We start from the raw sequence: 18603 nt of genomic DNA on the forward strand, positions 1-18603 counted from the left end.
TTGGAGTGAATGACATATAGTAATTAAAAATGTGCATTAATACTGATTTGGGGCCAAACATGTAACTTATGTTGTTAGACTTGCCAGTCTTAAGTCTAGTGAAATCTCACAGGCTATCAAGACCAAATGTTGTATTTCAAGTCACAGGTGTGGAGACAGGGTAGCAATCAAAGTACAGGTTTTCAGAGTTAAGTGAAATTCAGTGAATTCAAAGCGTAGCTTTTTCTGATACCAGACATGGAATTTCAGAGAAGTTACAGTAACCTTGCAAGTCTGTTTCCTCACTAGTAAAAATGGAGATAGATAATAATCTAACTGAAGGTGACATATGTATTGAGTTCATATATGATAAGTGCTTAACACTGGACTCAGCATATGGTAAATGTTCAGTAGATTAGCTAGTTCTAAGACAGGCTTATAAACATACTTTTTCTAATGTACCCTTTTATAAATTTTTGTGAGGAATTCACCTTCGGTTTGAAGGAAGTCCACTTATCTTGCTTGACTTGGCAGGATTCTAATTGGGAGGGTGTCTTTTGGCATCCTGACTAGATTCTCATGCACAGACAGTGATTTTTTGATTAAATGAAGTTAACAGTAAAGTGGTGATCTCTCTACTTCTACTCTCAACCCCCATCTCAGCTTTCCCCAAGTATTCTGGAACCCTTTCTGAAGAAGAGGGCAGTTCTAACTTTCAGGAATGTTCTGGTGCCAGCTCAGTATGCATCTGCTTATTAATCTTATCATTAGTAAGAAAGTATTTGAAGGGCAAAGAAAGGGAAGATTATTGCCTATTTGACGTTTATAAAGAAAGCCGGAAGAAAAAGAAAAAAAAGAGAACAAAAGATAAAGTAGGTCTTGTTTCTTCAACCACGCTCCAAATTACTGATTTTAAACTGCTCCAAGGACCCAAACTGTTCAGCAATGTGGGCTACACTCCTTCTGATACCCAGCCAACGCATAAAGAAGCTGACATAAAAACTCAAAGGAAATCATGACTCTTGCAAAACAAAAGACAAAGGGTGTACAAAGGATCATCATTCAAGTTTGAAACCTGCTTGATAGTCCCAGCTCAGCACAAGGCTTTCCACATCTCCTTGACATTAGTCAGCTGGATGTCAGCTGTACTTACAGCAGTTTTGCCAAGGGGTGTGAAGAAAACACTTAAGTGTAAAACTTATGCCTTGATCCTCAAGGAACTTACAATAGCGCTGGAGAGATTAGCTGTGTAACTGACACTCCAGGGCGGTCAATGAAACGTGACACACGAGTTGGCAGGGACCTTGCAGGAGAGGGATTTCACAGTTAAGGATCATTTGTGGCTGGGGGCTTGTCAAGGAAGGCTTTAAGAGGTGGGATGGAAGTGGCGGCCAGGGCTTTAGGTGGGCGGGAAATCCAGGCGATCCTGGCCAAGGACTCAGGCACAGGACCTCGGGATGGCCCGCCCGGCTGACCGGCCTCACCCTTTCGGGCCACGGCGCGTGCGTACCCCAACGCTCGCGCTGGGCGCATTGCCCGCGGGAAGCCGGCCAGGGCCACAGAACACGAGACACCGCTGGCCAAGGCGGGAAAAGACTCGCGCATGCGCAACTCAGCGTTCCGGGCTTGCGGGGTTGGGGAAAGGGAGGTGGAGTTTCCAACAGGGAACTTGACCCGTTAGCTGCTGCAGCCATGGCGGCGCGTTCGCCTCCCTCACCGTACCCTCCGCCCCCAGCGCGACAGTTGGGCCCCAGGTCCCCACGTGTTGGGCGGGGAGCTGAGGTACACGCAGTGCGCAGGGAGGCCTCGGGTTTTGCCGGCGCAGCGCGGGAGGTGGTCGCGGACAAAAGTGATAAAATCTGGCTGGGCGAAGAAGGGTCAGGGGGCCGGCGAGGGCCTGGTGGGGCAGCTCCGGCTCATGCTCCCCTCCTCAGCGCGCCCATGGGGTCCAGACGGCTAGAGGGCATCTCGGTAGAGGAGGCGATGGTGACCCGGACGCAGCTGCTGGAGGAAGAGCTGAGCAGCCTAAAGGAGGAGTTGGCCCTGTGTCAGGTATCGAGGACTCTCGCAGCCGGCCTTACCCCACCACAGCGGGGCCGGGACCCGTGGGGAGGCGCGCCCTTCTCCCTCTGCCTGGGGACCTACCCCGCCCCGCACGGCGGCGCTCCCTCTCGGCTGCACACCCTGCTATCCCGTGGCCGGGGGCTGGAGAGACGCCACTGCGCCCGGCTCCCCGACCCCGGACCCCTGCCCCTTTCCGAACAGCGGCCAGACAGGCTTCGCCTCCGCGCCGGGGTTTGGTTTTGGTCACTTGGATACTCGCAGTCGCATCCCCTCCCATTCCCACAAAGCCCAAGTTCTTGGTGGTGACTATAGCCAATACCTGCCTGGGGCCCAGGAGTGACATGCAGTCCACTAGTTGAAATAAACAGGAAAGTGTAAACACTTTTGTTAAAGTAAAATCCATCGATGAAGGAGCCTGTTTTTAAAATTTCAAACCCACACTTGGCTTTGTTTTTACCCAAACTTAAGTTGTAAACACAGACCAGTAACGTTTACAAAGTCTCAGAGCCGGGAACTTACAATAGATACTGCTTGGTACTTACTAACCAGCTATAGTAATTCCGCGGTCCTTGAGTGAGAAATCCCATTTTCATGTGATCTTGCCAGTGAAAAACATTTGCTAAATCAATTGCATTAACATTACTTTCCTGTTTGTAGAGTTTTTGTAAGGATGGACTTGACTATACTCCTGTTTAAAGAGATTGAATTTTCCTTTAGTTTTGCATCCGTACCATCATCTCTTTTGATTTTACCAGAACCTTCAGATAGGGTTGGGAGATTGGATGTGGGAAACTCACTAAACAGTAGATGTTTAAGTCACTCTGCCTTCAAGGTAGAAACCAGTTAGGAACTGCTGAACATCAAAGTAACTTTGTGAACAGTATCATCAGTTTAATAAAACAATTCATGAAATTCATTCTTTTTTTTTTTTTTTTTTGAGATGGAGTCTCGCTCTGTCACCCAGAGTGGAGTGCAGTGGCACTATCTTGGCTCACTGCAAGCTCCGCCTCCTGGGTTCACGCCATACTCCTGCCTCAGCCTCCCCAGTAGCTGGGACCACAGGTACCTGCCACCACACCCGGCTAATTTTTTGTATTTTTAGTAGAGATGGGGTTTCACCATGTCAGCCAGGATGGTCTTGATCTCCTGACCTCGTGATCCGCCCGCCTTTGCCTCCCAAAGTGCTGGGATTACAGAAATTCATTCTCTCATAGTTTGTTCTGTTGAATTCTTTTGCCCGTTTTATAGGTCCTTGCTGACTGAGTAGAGGGTGTAAAAATGGGACCATCTTCAAATAGAATATGCCTTTGGTTGAACAAGGTTGGGACATTTTATGTGGTGCCCACTTTTCATTTTCCCATTTTTCTGTTCTTCGTTGGATAAGGAGCAAAGGGATCAATAAATGGCAACAATGAATTGAAACATTTGTCACCTGCAGCCCTCACCCTTTGGGGAGTTTTAAGATGTGAACCCTTTAATACTCTGAGTCCTAATTATTTTCCACTCTCTTTCCTCCCACCTCTGCCTCCCCACATAGTTAGGCCTTTAGCTGGCTAAGAAGCTAAGATACTTACTTTTTTATGAATGACTTGGTTAAGGAAGTCAGTCTGTTAGAAACAGCGTGATGAACCTCTTCCCGCAAACACATTTTTAAAAATGCGGCTCCAAACATGGTGTTGGCTTTTGTGACCTAGGACGTATATAGACTAGGAAAATGATTGACATACTCTTGGCAAATATGAGAATACAGAGATGGTCATAAGAGTCTGGAATGATGATTTCTTAGATTTTGTAATATTAATACTCTTATAATTGTAGGCAGTATCCTGCACCATAAAAACCTTAGTCAAATGAGACACCTGCTCTTGGGGAATCTTGGGGAAAAAGAGTAATTGAACTCCCAATTGTTTTGTAAAAAAGCATTTAGGTGATTAAATATTCACTTTTATATCTTTTAAAGTGTATTCTCCCGCTTATTTGTTCAGCTAGAAATGACAGTACCCAAGAATACATAACATTAAAACTGCTGAAAATTACAACTCGAAGTAAAATTCATTTTGTATCTCAACCTAGTAAGGACACACACATATACATATATTTTCAGAAAGAATACATTCCCTAACATTGTGTGGGCTGATATTTTTTTCAGTTCTGTTCCTTTAAAAAATGCTGTCCAGATCTAAATTAATTTCAGAACCCAACAATGCTTGAAACATATAGTTTGGGAAAAAGAACGCTGCTAATTAGTCCATTGTCATAAGTAGTAGCTTCATTTAATTTGTTTTGCTTTCACATTCCACTTACGGGAATTCAATGATATGTGCTTGGTGAAGTTTGAGTAATTCCCCATACCATTCTGCATCATTGGAATGCCTCAGAATAAGCATGTAATAGAAAGTAATCAGATATTTCTCCTAATATCAGCATCTCATCCCACTCTAAGTGATTGTATTATCTAATTAAACTTTAAAACAATATGGCTTCCTGATTAGCAAGTGAACTATAAATAATGCTTACCTGAAGAAAAAGTGACTAATTTCAATGAGGGAAGAAAAGCTGTCTGCATTGCACTTACTGAGAGTAGTAGGTTAGCTTCCAAATGTAGCTTTTTCCTAAGGAATCTTTCAAGGGTGTTCCAAAGGGTAATTTTGCATCCATGACATTTAATACCCTATTTCACTAATTTAGAACCCAACTCCACTACATTTTTAATTTTGATTATATATTTTTAAAAATTATTATTTGATTCTGTTTGGAAGTTACATAGTGAAAATAAAGAATTTTTTTTTTTTGAGATGCAGTCTCGCTCTGTTGCCCAGGCTGGAGTGCAGTGGCGCAGTCTGGGCTCACTGCAACCTCTGCCTCCCGGGTTCAAGCTGTTCTCCTGCCGCAGCCTCCTGAGTAACTGGGATTACAGGCGTGCACCACCACGCCAGCTAATTTTTGTATTTTTAGTAGAGACAGGGTTTCACCATGTTGGTCAGGCTGGTCTCGAACTCCTGACCTTGTGATCTGCCCGCCTTGGCCTCCCAAAGTGCTGGGCGTGAGCCACTGCGCCTGGCCTGAGAATAAAGAATTTTATAATGACAGTAGTTTGGGAGGCCGAGGTGGGTGGATCACTTGAGGTTGGGAGTTTGAGACCAGCCTGGCCAACATGGTGAAACCCAGTCTCTACTAAAGTACAGAAATTAGCAGAGTGTGGCAGCATGCACCATTAATCCCAGCTACATGGGAGGCTGAGGCAGGATAATTGCTTGAACGTGGGAGGTGAAGGTTGCAGTGTGCTGAGATTGCGACACTGCCCTCCAGCTTGGGCAACAGAATGAGACTTTGTCTCAAAAAAAAAAAAAAAAAAAAACTTAGGTTTTTATTTTTTGTTTTCATTTTATTTGTGACCGTCTCCCTCTGTCACCGGTGCTGGAGTACAGGGGTGCAGTCCTGGCTCATTGCAGTGTTGACCTCCTGGGCTCAAAGGATCCACCCACCTCAGCCTCCAGAGTAGCTGGGACTGCAGGTGTGTGCCACCACGCTAGGCTAATTTTTGTATTTTTTGTAGAGATGGGGTCTCTGTCTCCCTGTGTTGCCCAGATTGGTTTCGAACTTCTGAACTTAAGCCATTTGTCCATCTCAGCCTTATAGGGGTGCGCTGCCACATCTGGCTAAGGTTTTTATTTTTGTTATTTAAAAAGAACATCGTTTAGTGCCTGAAGGAAAAATATAAAGAGAATATGAGTGATTGATAATAGTTTCCTTGTATTAATGTCTGGAACAGTTTGAAAACTAGTTCTGTGTTTTTTTGGGGGGGAATTTGTTTTTTGTATATGAAAGTTTTTTTTTAATAATTCTAGATGTAATCCAAATTGAACATAATATAGTATTTAAATAACTAAAAAATTCATAAAACTCATATATAATGCAGTTCCACAATCCATTTGTAACATTTTATTGTTCACAAAAGAATTTTTTTTCATATCACCAGACTTACTGTACAGCATGGTGTTATAGTTAATAACAATAGATTGTGTACTTGAAAATTACTAAGAGAATAAATTTTAAGTGCTCTCATCAAAAAAAAAAATGGTGGGTGTATGAGGTAATGGTTATGTTTTCTTCTTTGTTTTTTTGAGATAGGGTCTTGGTCTGTCGCCCAGGCTGTATGGTGGCACGATCATGGCTCATTGTAGCCTTGACCTCCCGGGCTCAGCGACCCTCCCACCCTCAGTCTCCTGAGTAGCTGGAACTACAGGTGTATTCCACTACGACTAACTGATTTTTAAGTTTGTAGCGATGGGGGTCTCACTATGTTGCCCAGGCCAGTCTCAAACTTCTGGACTCAAATGATCCCCTCCCATCTTGGCCTCCCAAAGTGCTGGGATTACAGATGTGACCCACTGTGCCAGCCCTAATGGTTATGTTAATTAGCTTGATTTAACCATTCTAAAATGTATACATAAAACATTATGTTGTATGCCATAAATATATGCAATTTTTATCTGTCGATTAAAAAATACTAAAAAACAAAAATTCCAGAAGAAGAAATGGGTAAATACATTTCTAATCTTGAAATAGAGAAGGCTTTTCTAACTGGTACATGAAGTCCATAAGCCATAATGGAAAAGATGGATACATTTGACTATGTAAAATTAATAACTTGCTTTTTCAAAAAAATCAATAAGCAACAACAGACTGGGAAGAATATTTCTGACAATGGGTAGACACATGTCTGATTTTAAGATTTCCTCTAAGTTTCCAACAGCACTTATATTTCATTGACAGAACATAGTCGTATAACCCATAAGGCAAGAGAGATTGGTCTGTTACTTGGGCAGAATTGTTTCTGTAACCAAAAAGAGAGAACGGATGATGGAGATAGAAATTGAGGTATCTGCCACACAAGTAAAATGAAATCACTAAACATACAGGATTATTAAACGAAATGTGCTGTGAAAACAAAATTGCAACTGGAAAAGGGGTTACTAGAGACTTGGGAGTTTTGGTGACTATGATAGTAGTCAGGGAAGAATTCACTTGAGATATTATTTAAGATTTAAGCAAAGACTTGAATGAAGTGAGGGAATACTCTATGTGAAAATGTGATGGATGATGTAGTATGTGCATTGGCCCTGGTTCAAGTAGAGTAAGAACGTCTGTGTGAGCAAGGAGGAAAGTGACAGCTGAGGTTGGGAAGGTGTATATGGGCCAGGCCATATGGACTCTTGTAGCCTTGACACAGAGTTTGGATTAGTTTCCTAATTTGATGGAAACCCACTAGAGAGTTTTGAGTTAGAAGGCTGTGAGACCATGATGGAGAGCTGGGCAAGAGACGGAATTGACTTGGACTAGGGTGATAGTGGTAGAAGTGGTGAGAGTGGTCAGAATTTGCCTATAATGTAGATAAAGACAGTAGGGTTTGTTGATGATTAGATATGAAGTGTGAGGAGAAAAGAATAACCAAGATTGGCCGGGCACGGTGGCTCATGCCTGTAATCCCAGCACTTTGGGAGGCTGAGGCAGGTAGATCATGAGGTCAGGAGTTCGAGACCAGCCTGGCCAATATGGTGAAACCCTATCTCTACTAAAAATACAAAAATCAGCTGGGTGTGGTGGTGCGTGCCTGTAGTCCCAGCTACTCAGGAGGCTGAGGCAGAAGAATCACTTGAACCTGGGAGGCAGAGGTTGCAGTGAGCCCAGATTGCGCCACTGCACTCCAGCCTGGGCGACAGAGCAAGACTCCGTCTCAGGAAAAAAAAAAAAAAGAATAATCAAGATTGACTCCTAAGTTTTAGATCAACCTAACCCTAACACCCAGCTCACGGGCAGGCTGCATGTAGCCCAGGATGGCTTTGAATGCGGCCTAACACAAATTATTAAACTTTCTTAAAACATTATGATATTTATTTTGCAATTTTTTTAGCTCATTAACTGTTGTTAGTGTTAGTGTATTTTATATGTGGCCCAAGATAATTCTTCTTCTTTCACTGTGGCCCAGGGAAGCCAAAAGATTGGACACTACTGTTTTAGATCTTTGAATAAGTGAATAGATGGCAGTATCAATTTCTGGGAGGGAGAGGGGCAGATTTGTGAGAGGGTAAGGAACCAATAATTTTATTTTGGACAAGTTAAATTTAAGATATCTATTAGGTTTTCAAGTGGAATTACTGAATATGCAGTTGGAGATAATTATGGAATATGCAGTTGAATATGCAGTCTGGACCTAAGAGTAGAGGAAATGACTCTAGATAGAAATGTTGAGTCTCAGTGTAGCGCTGGTATTTAAAATCATGGGTCTGATATAAGGTCACCCAGGGCAGTGGTTCTCAACCTAGAGTGCACAGATTCACTCAAGGCACTTTTAAAACACAGTGATGCTTGGATCTAACCTAAGACCAATTAATCAGAATCTCTAATTCGTCCCTATTTTTTAAAAGCTCCCCAAAAGGGATTCCTGTCAGCCAAGGTTAATAACAACTAACCTAGGTAATAAGGACTGAAATTACCCATTGTCCTTTGGATTTGGCAATATAGAGGAACTTGAATAATGATTTTATCATAATGGTGGGGAGGAAAATCTTACTGGGAAGCATTATAGAGTGAATGGGAGATAGGAAATAGACATAGTAATTACAGGTAACTCTTTCAGGGAGTTTTGATAAAAGGGGAGCTGAAAATGGGGCAGCAGTGAGGGAAGTTTCCTTTTAGAGCAAATTTAATTAGATATTTAGCATTTCAACAGTTATATCCCAAAATATAGGTGATAGAAATAGTAAAAGTGAATGTGGATTACCTGTGTAATAACTTTTTAAAATAAAGCTTTCCCCCATACCTTTAAAGAGAGTCAGTTGGTGTAGTTATACAACTAGGGATCAAGTAATTGGTTTTTCATTTTAAAATTTAATGTGGTATCTTATTTCACTATCACTACAAAGCAATGCATCTAAATTCTGTTTTATTTCTTTAAGGCTGATAAAGAATTTGTATGGTCTTTGTGGAAACGTCTCCAGGTGACAAACCCAGATCTCACACAAGTGGTCAGTTTGGTTGTGGAAAGGTGAGCTCTCAAATTATTTTTTCATGAGTATTTGGTGTGTTGAGTTTGTTTCTCTTCATTATTAAAGTTAATACTTGTCATTAATCTCCTAAAGAGATCCATTTAATGTCTAAATAAATGTGGAGCCGAAAATTAAAATTGTTGGATAATGAAGGGTGCCAGGTAGGCCCTGTTCCTGTTCATATTCTGACGTATTTGGAGAGTGTGTAGTTAAGAGATAAAACTATGTCTTAAATACTGTGTGTGTGTGTCTTGAGCTGTTACAGTTCAACCTTAAAAATCGGCGAAGTCCCTGTTGTTTGACTTTTTATTCCATAGACTGCCTCTATAGGGAACTTACTAGACGTGACTCAGTTTTCCCCTAAGATAACTGCAGTGTGTAATTGAAAGCCTGGGATGACCTTGCCGGTGTAGACTAAGTGTTCTGGAGTAGATTAAGGGATTTTACTTAGCACTCCATATTATCCTGTAGGAACTGCCCATTTAACTGTAGATTGTTGGGCCTCTTCTTGGTCATTAGAAGCAGTGGAATGATCCTGGGTTCTTCCTATCAAACATTTGGTATATTCCCATGACACTTAGCACAGCAATTAAAACACTTGCTTTCCTAGTAAATGGATTTCATTATACTTCTTAAATGAGAAGCTAAACATATGGATACCTTTTCCTTTTCCTTTTCCTTTTTTAAAAATTGGAATCGTGATCCTAAAATCTGAATATCATTTTTCATTACTTGAATTATATTCACCTTTGGAGTCTCTAGTCCTGGGATCATTCCAGTGTTGTCTGAAGTTTGACTTGTTAAAAATCTGTGATACATGCCTGAGTATGTCTAATTTTACCATCTTTGGTTATTATGAACACTTAAAATAGTATAATCAGTTTCTTCTCATGTGACTTGTATGTCTGATTCATCAATCATTTTTTTTCCTTCTGATGATCAGAATTAAGTCTTTTATTGAAGTACCCTTATTACTTCCTCAATCATTTTTGAGATGAAATGTGATCACTCTCAGACTCCCTCTGTTTTTTTAGTAGAATAAGCCTTCTAGAGAAGCCTTGGGACTTCAATTGTCATTTCCATGATTCTTTATTCTCCCCTCCTTTTATTTGTTATTTTTTAAAACTTTCTAAACCTATCCATAATTTTTACTTTTCTCCTGATTAAACAGAAGCATATATTAAATTATTGTTAGTTCATTTTCCTCATCCTTTACAATGTCTATTTTTCATATTTATAATATACAAAGTATACATTCATATAACATACAATTTATAAATAAACATACTGTATATGAGAGGTAGGTGTTCAAAAGTCTTTTGTTGATAAGGTGTAATGAGAAATTTTGGAGATTACTGTTTTATAACTGTGACTCTCAAAATTTAGTGTGCACAAGTTATACTTGGAGAATTTATTAAAATGAAGATCTCTGGGCCTTTTACCTGATCTACTGAATCTCTAGGGGTGGGATCTAGGTTTAAAATAAAGTTTAAAATAACATTTCCAGGTAATTCTGATGTCTGTAGATTACACTGTGAGATTGCTTGGATTTTGAGTTTATTTTTGAAATTAGAAACTATAAGTGGCATTTATAATTTTATTACTATGTAAATACTTCCTAGAGAACCATGTAGTATGTTCACATCCACTGAGAAGTGAAAATGATATGCCAAATACTCAACCCATGTCTGTTAAAAATAATGTTCTAAATATCAAGGTCAAACACATGATCTTTCTGTGTAGTCTATTAATTGTCCAAATTATGATCCATTTAGGTCTGTTTAATTTTTAAACCATGGACTTCCTGGACAGCATTCCCCCCTGGAATTTCTCATTGCCCTTCTCTTTACTTTTTCTTATAAAGAATGTCTATGTTCTTTGTCAGACATTTGTATGATAGGCTGAGGACATTTTTCCTTGTCCTCTTTGGCTTATGGTATGGATTACTTTCTGAACCTACTCACATTTGTCACTTTAGATTTTCTTTTCATTGTACAGCTGAACTTACTACACAGTTTCTAGGACGCCAGATAATCCTTTTCTTTTTTGTCAGATTATTTTCAAGTATTTTTTTTTTCTGAGAAAGGATGGAGAGGTGGCACATTTTCTGACTCCTTATATGACTGAAAATGTCTTTCTTTTGCCCTTACACTTAGTTGGCACTTCAGCTGAACATAATTATTTTATGTCCATGTATTTTGCCTTGGATTTTTGAAAGCATAGTTCTGTTATCTAATTCGAGCATACTGTAATGCTACCAAGGAGCCCATCAGTGTGATTCTTGTTTCTTCCTAGATACTTGCTTGAAGCTTGTAGGATTTTCTCTTTAGGTGCACTATTGTAAAATCTCAACATCATCTGTTTATTTGGGTCCTTTGAAAGTTTATTCTTCTTAGTCTTTGGTGGGCCTTTCCATCTCAAAACGTGAGATTTTCTTTTGATTGATACAATGTTCTCATATCTTTTCTTCATTGTATTCTTTGTTTTAGCACTCTGTTAGAGGTTGGAGCTTACAGATTTGACCTTCTTTTCTGTTTTCTTTCTTATCTCATGTTTTCCATCTTTTTATCTTTTGTTGTATCTCCTCGGTGGCCTTCCTACTTTTTGTTCCATCAATAAGTGGAATTCTTCTGTTTGCTCTATGCTATGATCTGAATGTTGGTGTCCCACCAAAATTCGTATGTTGGACCCTAATACTCAATACGATAATATAGATGAGACCTTTTGGAAGTGATTACATCATGAGGACTCAGCCCTCATAAATGGGATTAGTGCCCTTCTAAAGGGATTTAAGGAGCCTCCCTTCTCTTCTGCCATGTGAGGATACAGGAGGTGTCATTTACATGGAACAGACCCTCACCAGACACTGAATCTGCTGGTGCCTTGATCTTGGACTGCTGGTGCTCCAGAACTGCGAGCAGTACATTTCTGTTGTTTATAAATTACCCATCTAAGGTATTTTGTTATAGCAGCCCAAGTGGATGAAGATTCTCTCTGATTATTTGAATTTTTAAATTTTAGCAAATTTTTACTTCTAAAAATTACTTATTTTTAAATGTTTTCCTTTTTGAAAGCAGCTTTCTTTAATAAAATAACTTTTTAATCTTTCTGATTATAATTTTTTAAGTTCTTTTCTGTTTCTTCTGTTATCTTTGTTTTCTGTTGGGTAACTTCTGTTTATTCTTCCTAGTCTTTCTTTTTTTTGAATTAAAAAAAAATTCCTTGTCTTTCTCTTTGATACTGTTGATTTTCTTCAAGTGTATGATGAACATTCACTGCCTTGCTTTTATATAGGCATGTTGCTCATATGGGTTTGCTTTGTGTTTTTTGTATATCTGTTTACCGGAAGGTTTCTCCTTTGAATGTAAGGATTGCCTGTGGGCTTTTTGTAAGGCTTGGGGAGGGGCCTATCCACAGGCTTTCCTGAAAGGTATGTAGTAGATAGACTTCATTGTGGTGAATGAGAGTTAGGTCTTTTAGGTCAGGTCCTTTTCTAATTCTGTTGCTTGCCCAACACTCTGAGTAGGGTCTTTGCCAGGCAAATGGTTGTTTTGAATGCAGATTTTGGCCATTTAATGTAGGCAAATGTTGCAGGTAACTGTTCTGAACATGGATGAGTGGGAGGCTCAGCTTTTTTTGGTTTCTTAATTAATTGTCTTGATTCCGGCAGGCTTCTGCTGTCTGTACTTACTAATTGGGTACTTAGAGCCTTTCTGGGGCCTCTTCTATGAAAAGCAGCATCCTCTTCTGTAGACTTCTATTTAGGTTTTGGATTATAATTTTTCTCTTTTGGTTTATTTGTTTCTATGAGTCTATGCTTCTGTTTTTAAGATATTTGTCAAATTTATAGTTCATTTGTGGCTACTTCTCTTGTTTCCCATGCTGATAAGGATGTATTTAACGTGGTGTGACTTCGGGTTGTGAGTGTCGTGTTGTTAGCTCATCACCTCAGAAAGAAGTATAATATCATTTTTAGGGTTATGGTATATTCTATTATTTAGATATAGCATATTTGTATTTAACCACTGTAATTTTGTTGTACATTAGGACTATTTTTAAAAATAGTATAATAATGCTGTGATGAATGGCTTTTTGGATAGTTTGCCCTGTATTATTGGTTTCAACCGATTGTGCTACTGACCTAGTGAATAGAGGCTGAGATTGCTAAACATCTTGAAATGAAAAGAATAATCCTGCCCAATTAAAGAATTATACTATTCTACTCCATATGCTAGTAGTACCTATTTGGACTGTCTGTGTAGATGTGTTGTGTGTATATGCTTTACTTTTTATTGTGGAAAAATTCTAATTAGGTGCAAAGACAGAGAGAATACATTATTGAACTCTCATGTGTACTCATCACTCACCTTGAACAGGTATCAACACACGGACAATCATGTTTCATCTATAAACCTCTATTCTCTCTCTCCTTCTACCACTAATGGATTTTGAAGCAAATCCTACATATCATGCTGTTTTAGCTACAATTACTTTAGTGTTTACAGACAATTCTAGTTATTAACAGTAATGTTCTGAAAAGTCACTACAAATACTTAATTAGCTAACACTGAACTATTACTCCTAGAGGAAGTTAAGGGGTTAGGTTCCTGTGAGCCTCTGGTCACAACAATTTTGTCAACTGATCAACACATAGCCTCGTTTTATGTGTTTCTGTTTAAAGATATTTCATTTATTGTTCGTTCATTGATGTTGAACTCATGACCAACAGCACTATAACTCGTGCCTGAACAAAGCTTATCTAACACATTGTTTTCTCCTTATGGCATGTCACAACCTTCTTATACTTAGCAACACTAGCCAGCACTTCAGCATTGTGCTTGATGATCATTTGAAGGACTGAAGTCATCAAAAACAAGCACCAAAATGTGACAAATGTGGTACTAAATAAACCATGAAAAGGCAACTTGTGTTTATAGTATAAGAGCTGAAGCAGAGTGTCACCTTATTTGACATCAGTTGGAAACGTGTGGGTTGTGTGACTCAAATTTTTTGCCACTTTGTGTGTACCTGCAAATGACTACAATAGTGCCACAATTTTTATTTATTTTTATTTGTATTATTATACTTTAAGTTCTTGGTTACATGGGCAGTACATGCAGTTTGTTACATAGATATACGCGTGCCCTGGTGGTTTGCTGCACCCATCAACCTGTCACCTACATTAGGTATTTCTCCTAATGTTATCCCTCTGCTAGCCCCCCAACCCTGACAGGACCCAGTGTGTGATTTTCCCCTCCCTGTGTCCATGTGTTCTCATTGTTCAACTCCCACTTATGAGTGAGAACATGCGGTGTTTGGTTTTCTGATCTTGTGATAGTTTGCTGAGAATGATGGTTTCCAGCATAATCTATGTCCCGCAAAGGACATAAACTCATCATTTTTTATCGCTGCGTAGTATTCCATGGTGTATATGTGCCACATTTTCTTTATCCAGTCTATCATTGATGGACATTTGGGTTGATTCCAAGTCTTTGCTATTGTGAATAGTGCTGCAGTGAACATATGTGTGCATGTGTCTTTATCACAGAGTGACCTATAATCCTTTAGGTATATGCCCAGTAATGGGATTGCTGGGCCAAATGGTATTTCTAGTTGTAGATCTTGAGGAATCACCACACTGCCTTCCACAATGGTTGAACTAATTTACACTCCCACTAACAGTGTAAAAGTGTTTCTGTTTCTCCAGATCCTTTCCAGCATGTGTTGTTTCCTGACTTTTTTTTTATACTTTAAGTTCTAGGGTACATGTGCACAACGTGCAGGTTTGTTACATATGTATACATGTGCCATGTTGGTGTGCTGTACCCATTAACTTGTCATTTACATTAGGTATATCTCCTAATGCTAACCCTCCCTCCACCCCTGTCCCCCCTTCCCACAAAAGGACCTGGTGTGTGATCATCCCCTTCCTGTGTCCAAGTGTTCTCATTGTTCAGTTCCCACCTGTGAGTGAGAATATGTGGTATTTGGTTTTCTGTTCTTGCAATAGTTTGCTGAGAATCATGGTTTCCAGCTGCATCCATGTCCCTACAAAGGACGTGAACTCATCCTTTTTTTATGGCTGCATAGTATTCCATGGTGTATATGTGCCACATTTTCTTAATCCAGTCTGTCACTGATGGACATTTGGGTTGATTCCAAGTCTTTGCTGTTGTGAATAGTGCCGCAATAAACATACGTGTGCATGTGTCTTTATAGCAGCATGACATATAATCCTTTGGGTATATCCCCAGTAATGGAATGGCTGGGTCAAATGGTATTTCTAGTTCTAGATCCTTGAGGAATCGCCACACTGTTTTCCACAATGGTTGAACTAGTTTACAGTCCCACCAACAGTGTAAAAGTGTTCCTATTTCTCCACATCTTCTCCAGCACCTGTTGTTTCCTGATTTTTTAATGATTGCCATTCTAACTGGTGTGAGATGGTATCTCATTGTGGTTTTGATTTGCATTTCTCTGATGGCGAGTGATGATGAGCATTTTTTGATGTGTCTGTTGGCTGTATGAATGTCTTCTTTTGAGAAGTGTCTGTTCATATCCTTTGCCCACGTTTTGATGGAGTTGTTTGTTTTTTTCTTGTAAATTTGTTTGAGTTCTTTGTAGGTTCTGGATATTAGCCCTTTATCAGATGAGTAGATTGCAAAAATGTTCTCCCATTCTGTAGGTTGCCTGTTCACTCTGATGATAGTTTCTTTTGCTGTGCAGAAGTTCTTTAGTTTAATTAGATCCCATTTGTCAATTTTGGCTTTTGTTGCTGTTGCTTTTGGTGTTTTAGACATGAAATCCTTGCCCATGCCTATGTCCTGAATGGTATTACCTAGGTTTTCTTCTAGAGTTTTTATGGTTTTAGGTGTAACATTTAAGTCTCTAATCCATCTTGAATTAATTTTGGTATAAGGAGTAAGGAAAGGATCCAGTTTCAGCTTTCTACTTATGGCTAGCCAATTTTTCCAGCATCATTTATTAAATAGAGAATACTTTCCATATTTCTTGTTTTTGTCAGGTTTGTCAAAGATCAGATGGCTGTAGATGTGTGGTGTTATTTCTGAGGGCTCTGTTCTGTTCCATTGGTCTATATGTCTGTTTTGGTACCAGTACCATGCTGTTTTGGTTACTGTAGCCTTGTAGTATAGTTTGAAGTCAGGTATTGTGATGCCTCCAGCTTTGTTCTTTTGGCTTAGGATTGTCTTGGCAATGCAGTTTCTTTTTTGGTTCTATATGAACTTTAAAGCAGTTTTTTCCAATTCTGTGAAGAAAGTCATTGGTAGATTAATGGGGATGGCATTGAATCTGTAGATTACCTTGGGCAGTATGGCCATTTTCACAATATTGATTCTTCCTATCCATGAGCATGGTATGTTCTTCCATTTGTTTGTGTCCTCTTTTATTTCACTGAGCAGTGGTTTGTAGTTCTTCTTGAAGAGGTTCCTTACATCCCTTGTAAGTTGGATTCCTAGGTATTTTATTCTCTTTGAAGCTATTGTGAATGGGAGTTCATTCATGATTTGGCTCTCTGTTTGTCTGTTACTGGTGTATAAGAATGCTTGTGATTTTTGCACATTGATTTTGTATCCTGAGACTTTGCTGAAGTTGCTTATCAGCTTAAGGAGATTTTGGGCTGAGATGATGGGGCTTTCTAAATATACAATCTTGTCATCTGCAAACAGGGACAATTTGACTTCTTCTTTTCCTAACTGAATACCCTTGATTTCTTTCTCCTGCCTGATTGCCCTCGCCAGAACTTCCAACACTATGTTTAATAGGAGTGGTGTGAGAGAGGGCATCCCTGTCTTGTGCCAGTTTTCAAAGGGAATGCTTCCAGTTTTTGCCCATTCAGTATGATATTGGCTGTGGGTTTGTCATAAATAGCTCTTATTATTTTGAGATATGTTCCATCAATACCGAATTTATTGAGAGTTTTTAGCATGAAGGGCTGTTGAATTTGTCAAAGGCCTTTTCTGCATCTATTGAGATAATCATGTGGTTTTTGTGTTTGGTTCTGTTTATATGCTGGATTACGTTTATTGATTTGCGTATGCTGAACCAGCCTTGTATCCCAGGGATGAAGCCCACTTGATCATGGTGCGTAAGCTTTTTGATGTACTGCTAGATTCGGTTTGCCAGTATTTTATTGAGGATTTTTGCATCGATGTTCATCAGGGATATTGGTCTAAAATTCTCTTTTTTTGTTGTATCTCTGCCAGACTTTGGTATCAGGATGATGTTGGCTTTGTAAAATGAGTTAGGGAGGATTCTCTCTTTTTCTGTTGGATGGAATAGTTTCAGAGGGAATGGTACCAACTCCTCCTTGTACCTCTGGTAGAATTCGACTGTGAATCCATCTGGTCCTGGACTTTTTTTGGTTGGTAGGCTATTAATTATTGCCTCAATTTCAGAGCCTGCTATTGGTCTATTCAGGGATTCAACTTCTTCCTGGTTTAGTCTTGGGAGAGTATAAGTGTTCAGAAAATTATCCATTTCTTCTAGATTTTCTAGTTTATTTGCATACAGGTGTGTATAGTATTCTGTGATGGTAGTTTGTATTTCTGTGGGGTCGGTGGTGATATCCCCTTTATCATTTTTTATTGCGTGTATTTGATTCTTCTCTCTTTTCTTCTTTATTAGTCTTGCTAGCAGTCTATCAATTTTGTTGATCTTTTCAAAAAACCAGCTCCTGGATTCACTGATTTTTTTGGAGGGTTTTTTGTGTCTCTATCATCTTCAGTTCTGCTCTGATCTTAGTTATTTCTTGCCTTCTGCTAGCTTTTGAATGTGTTTGCTCTTGCTTCTCTAGTTCTTTTAAATGTGATGTTGGGTGTCAGTTTTAGATCTTTCCTGCTTTCTCTTGTGGGCATTTAGTGCTATAAATTTCCCTCTACATTCTGCTTTAAATGTGTCCCAGAGATTCTGGTATGTTGTGTCTTTGTTCTCATTGGTTTCAAAGAACATCTTTCTTTCTGCCTTCATTTTGTTATGTACCCAGTAGTCATTCAGGAGCAGGTTTTTCAGTTTCCATGTAGTTGAGCGGTTTTGATTGAATTTGTTAGTCCTGCATTCTAGTTTGATTGCACTGTGGTCTGAGAGACAGTTTGTTATAATTTCTGTTCTTTTAGATTTGCCAAGGAGTGCTTTACTTCCAACAATGTGATCAATTTTGGAATAAGTGCGATGTGGTGCTGAGAAGAATGTATATTCTGTTGATTTGGAGTGGAGAGTTCTGTAGATGTCTATTAGGTCCGCTTGGTGCAGAGTTGAGTTCAATTCCTGGATATCCTTGTTAACTTTCTGTCTCGTAGATCTGTCTAATGTTGACAGTGGAGTGTTAAAGTCTCCCATTATTATTGTATGGGAGTCTAAGTCTCTTTTTAAGTCTCTAAGAACTTGCTTTATGAATCTGGGTGCTCCTGTATTGGGTACATATATATTTAGGATGGTTAGCTCTTCCTGATGAATTGATCCCTTTACCATTATGTAATGGCCTTCTTTGTCT

General features: G+C 39.4%; 1 protein-coding gene across 2 annotated transcripts in view; it reads left to right on the forward strand.

Moving 5' to 3' along the window:
• The first annotated feature begins 1474 nt into the window (after nt 1-1474).
• CNTLN (centlein) overlaps nt 1475-18603 on the forward strand; it is a 361398-nt gene continuing 344269 nt past the window's right edge. For both annotated transcript variants that reach the window (XM_031654268.1, XM_031654269.1), the window contains exons 1-2: nt 1475-2031; nt 9003-9091. In XM_031654268.1, coding sequence (XP_031510128.1) covers nt 1672-2031; nt 9003-9091 — 449 coding nt within the window. In that variant the 5' untranslated portion in view covers nt 1475-1671. The remainder of the gene's footprint in view (nt 2032-9002; nt 9092-18603) is intronic.

This window comes from Papio anubis, chromosome 13, assembly GCF_008728515.1.
Source record: "Papio anubis isolate 15944 chromosome 13, Panubis1.0, whole genome shotgun sequence".
Lineage (NCBI taxonomy): Eukaryota > Metazoa > Chordata > Mammalia > Primates > Cercopithecidae > Papio > Papio anubis.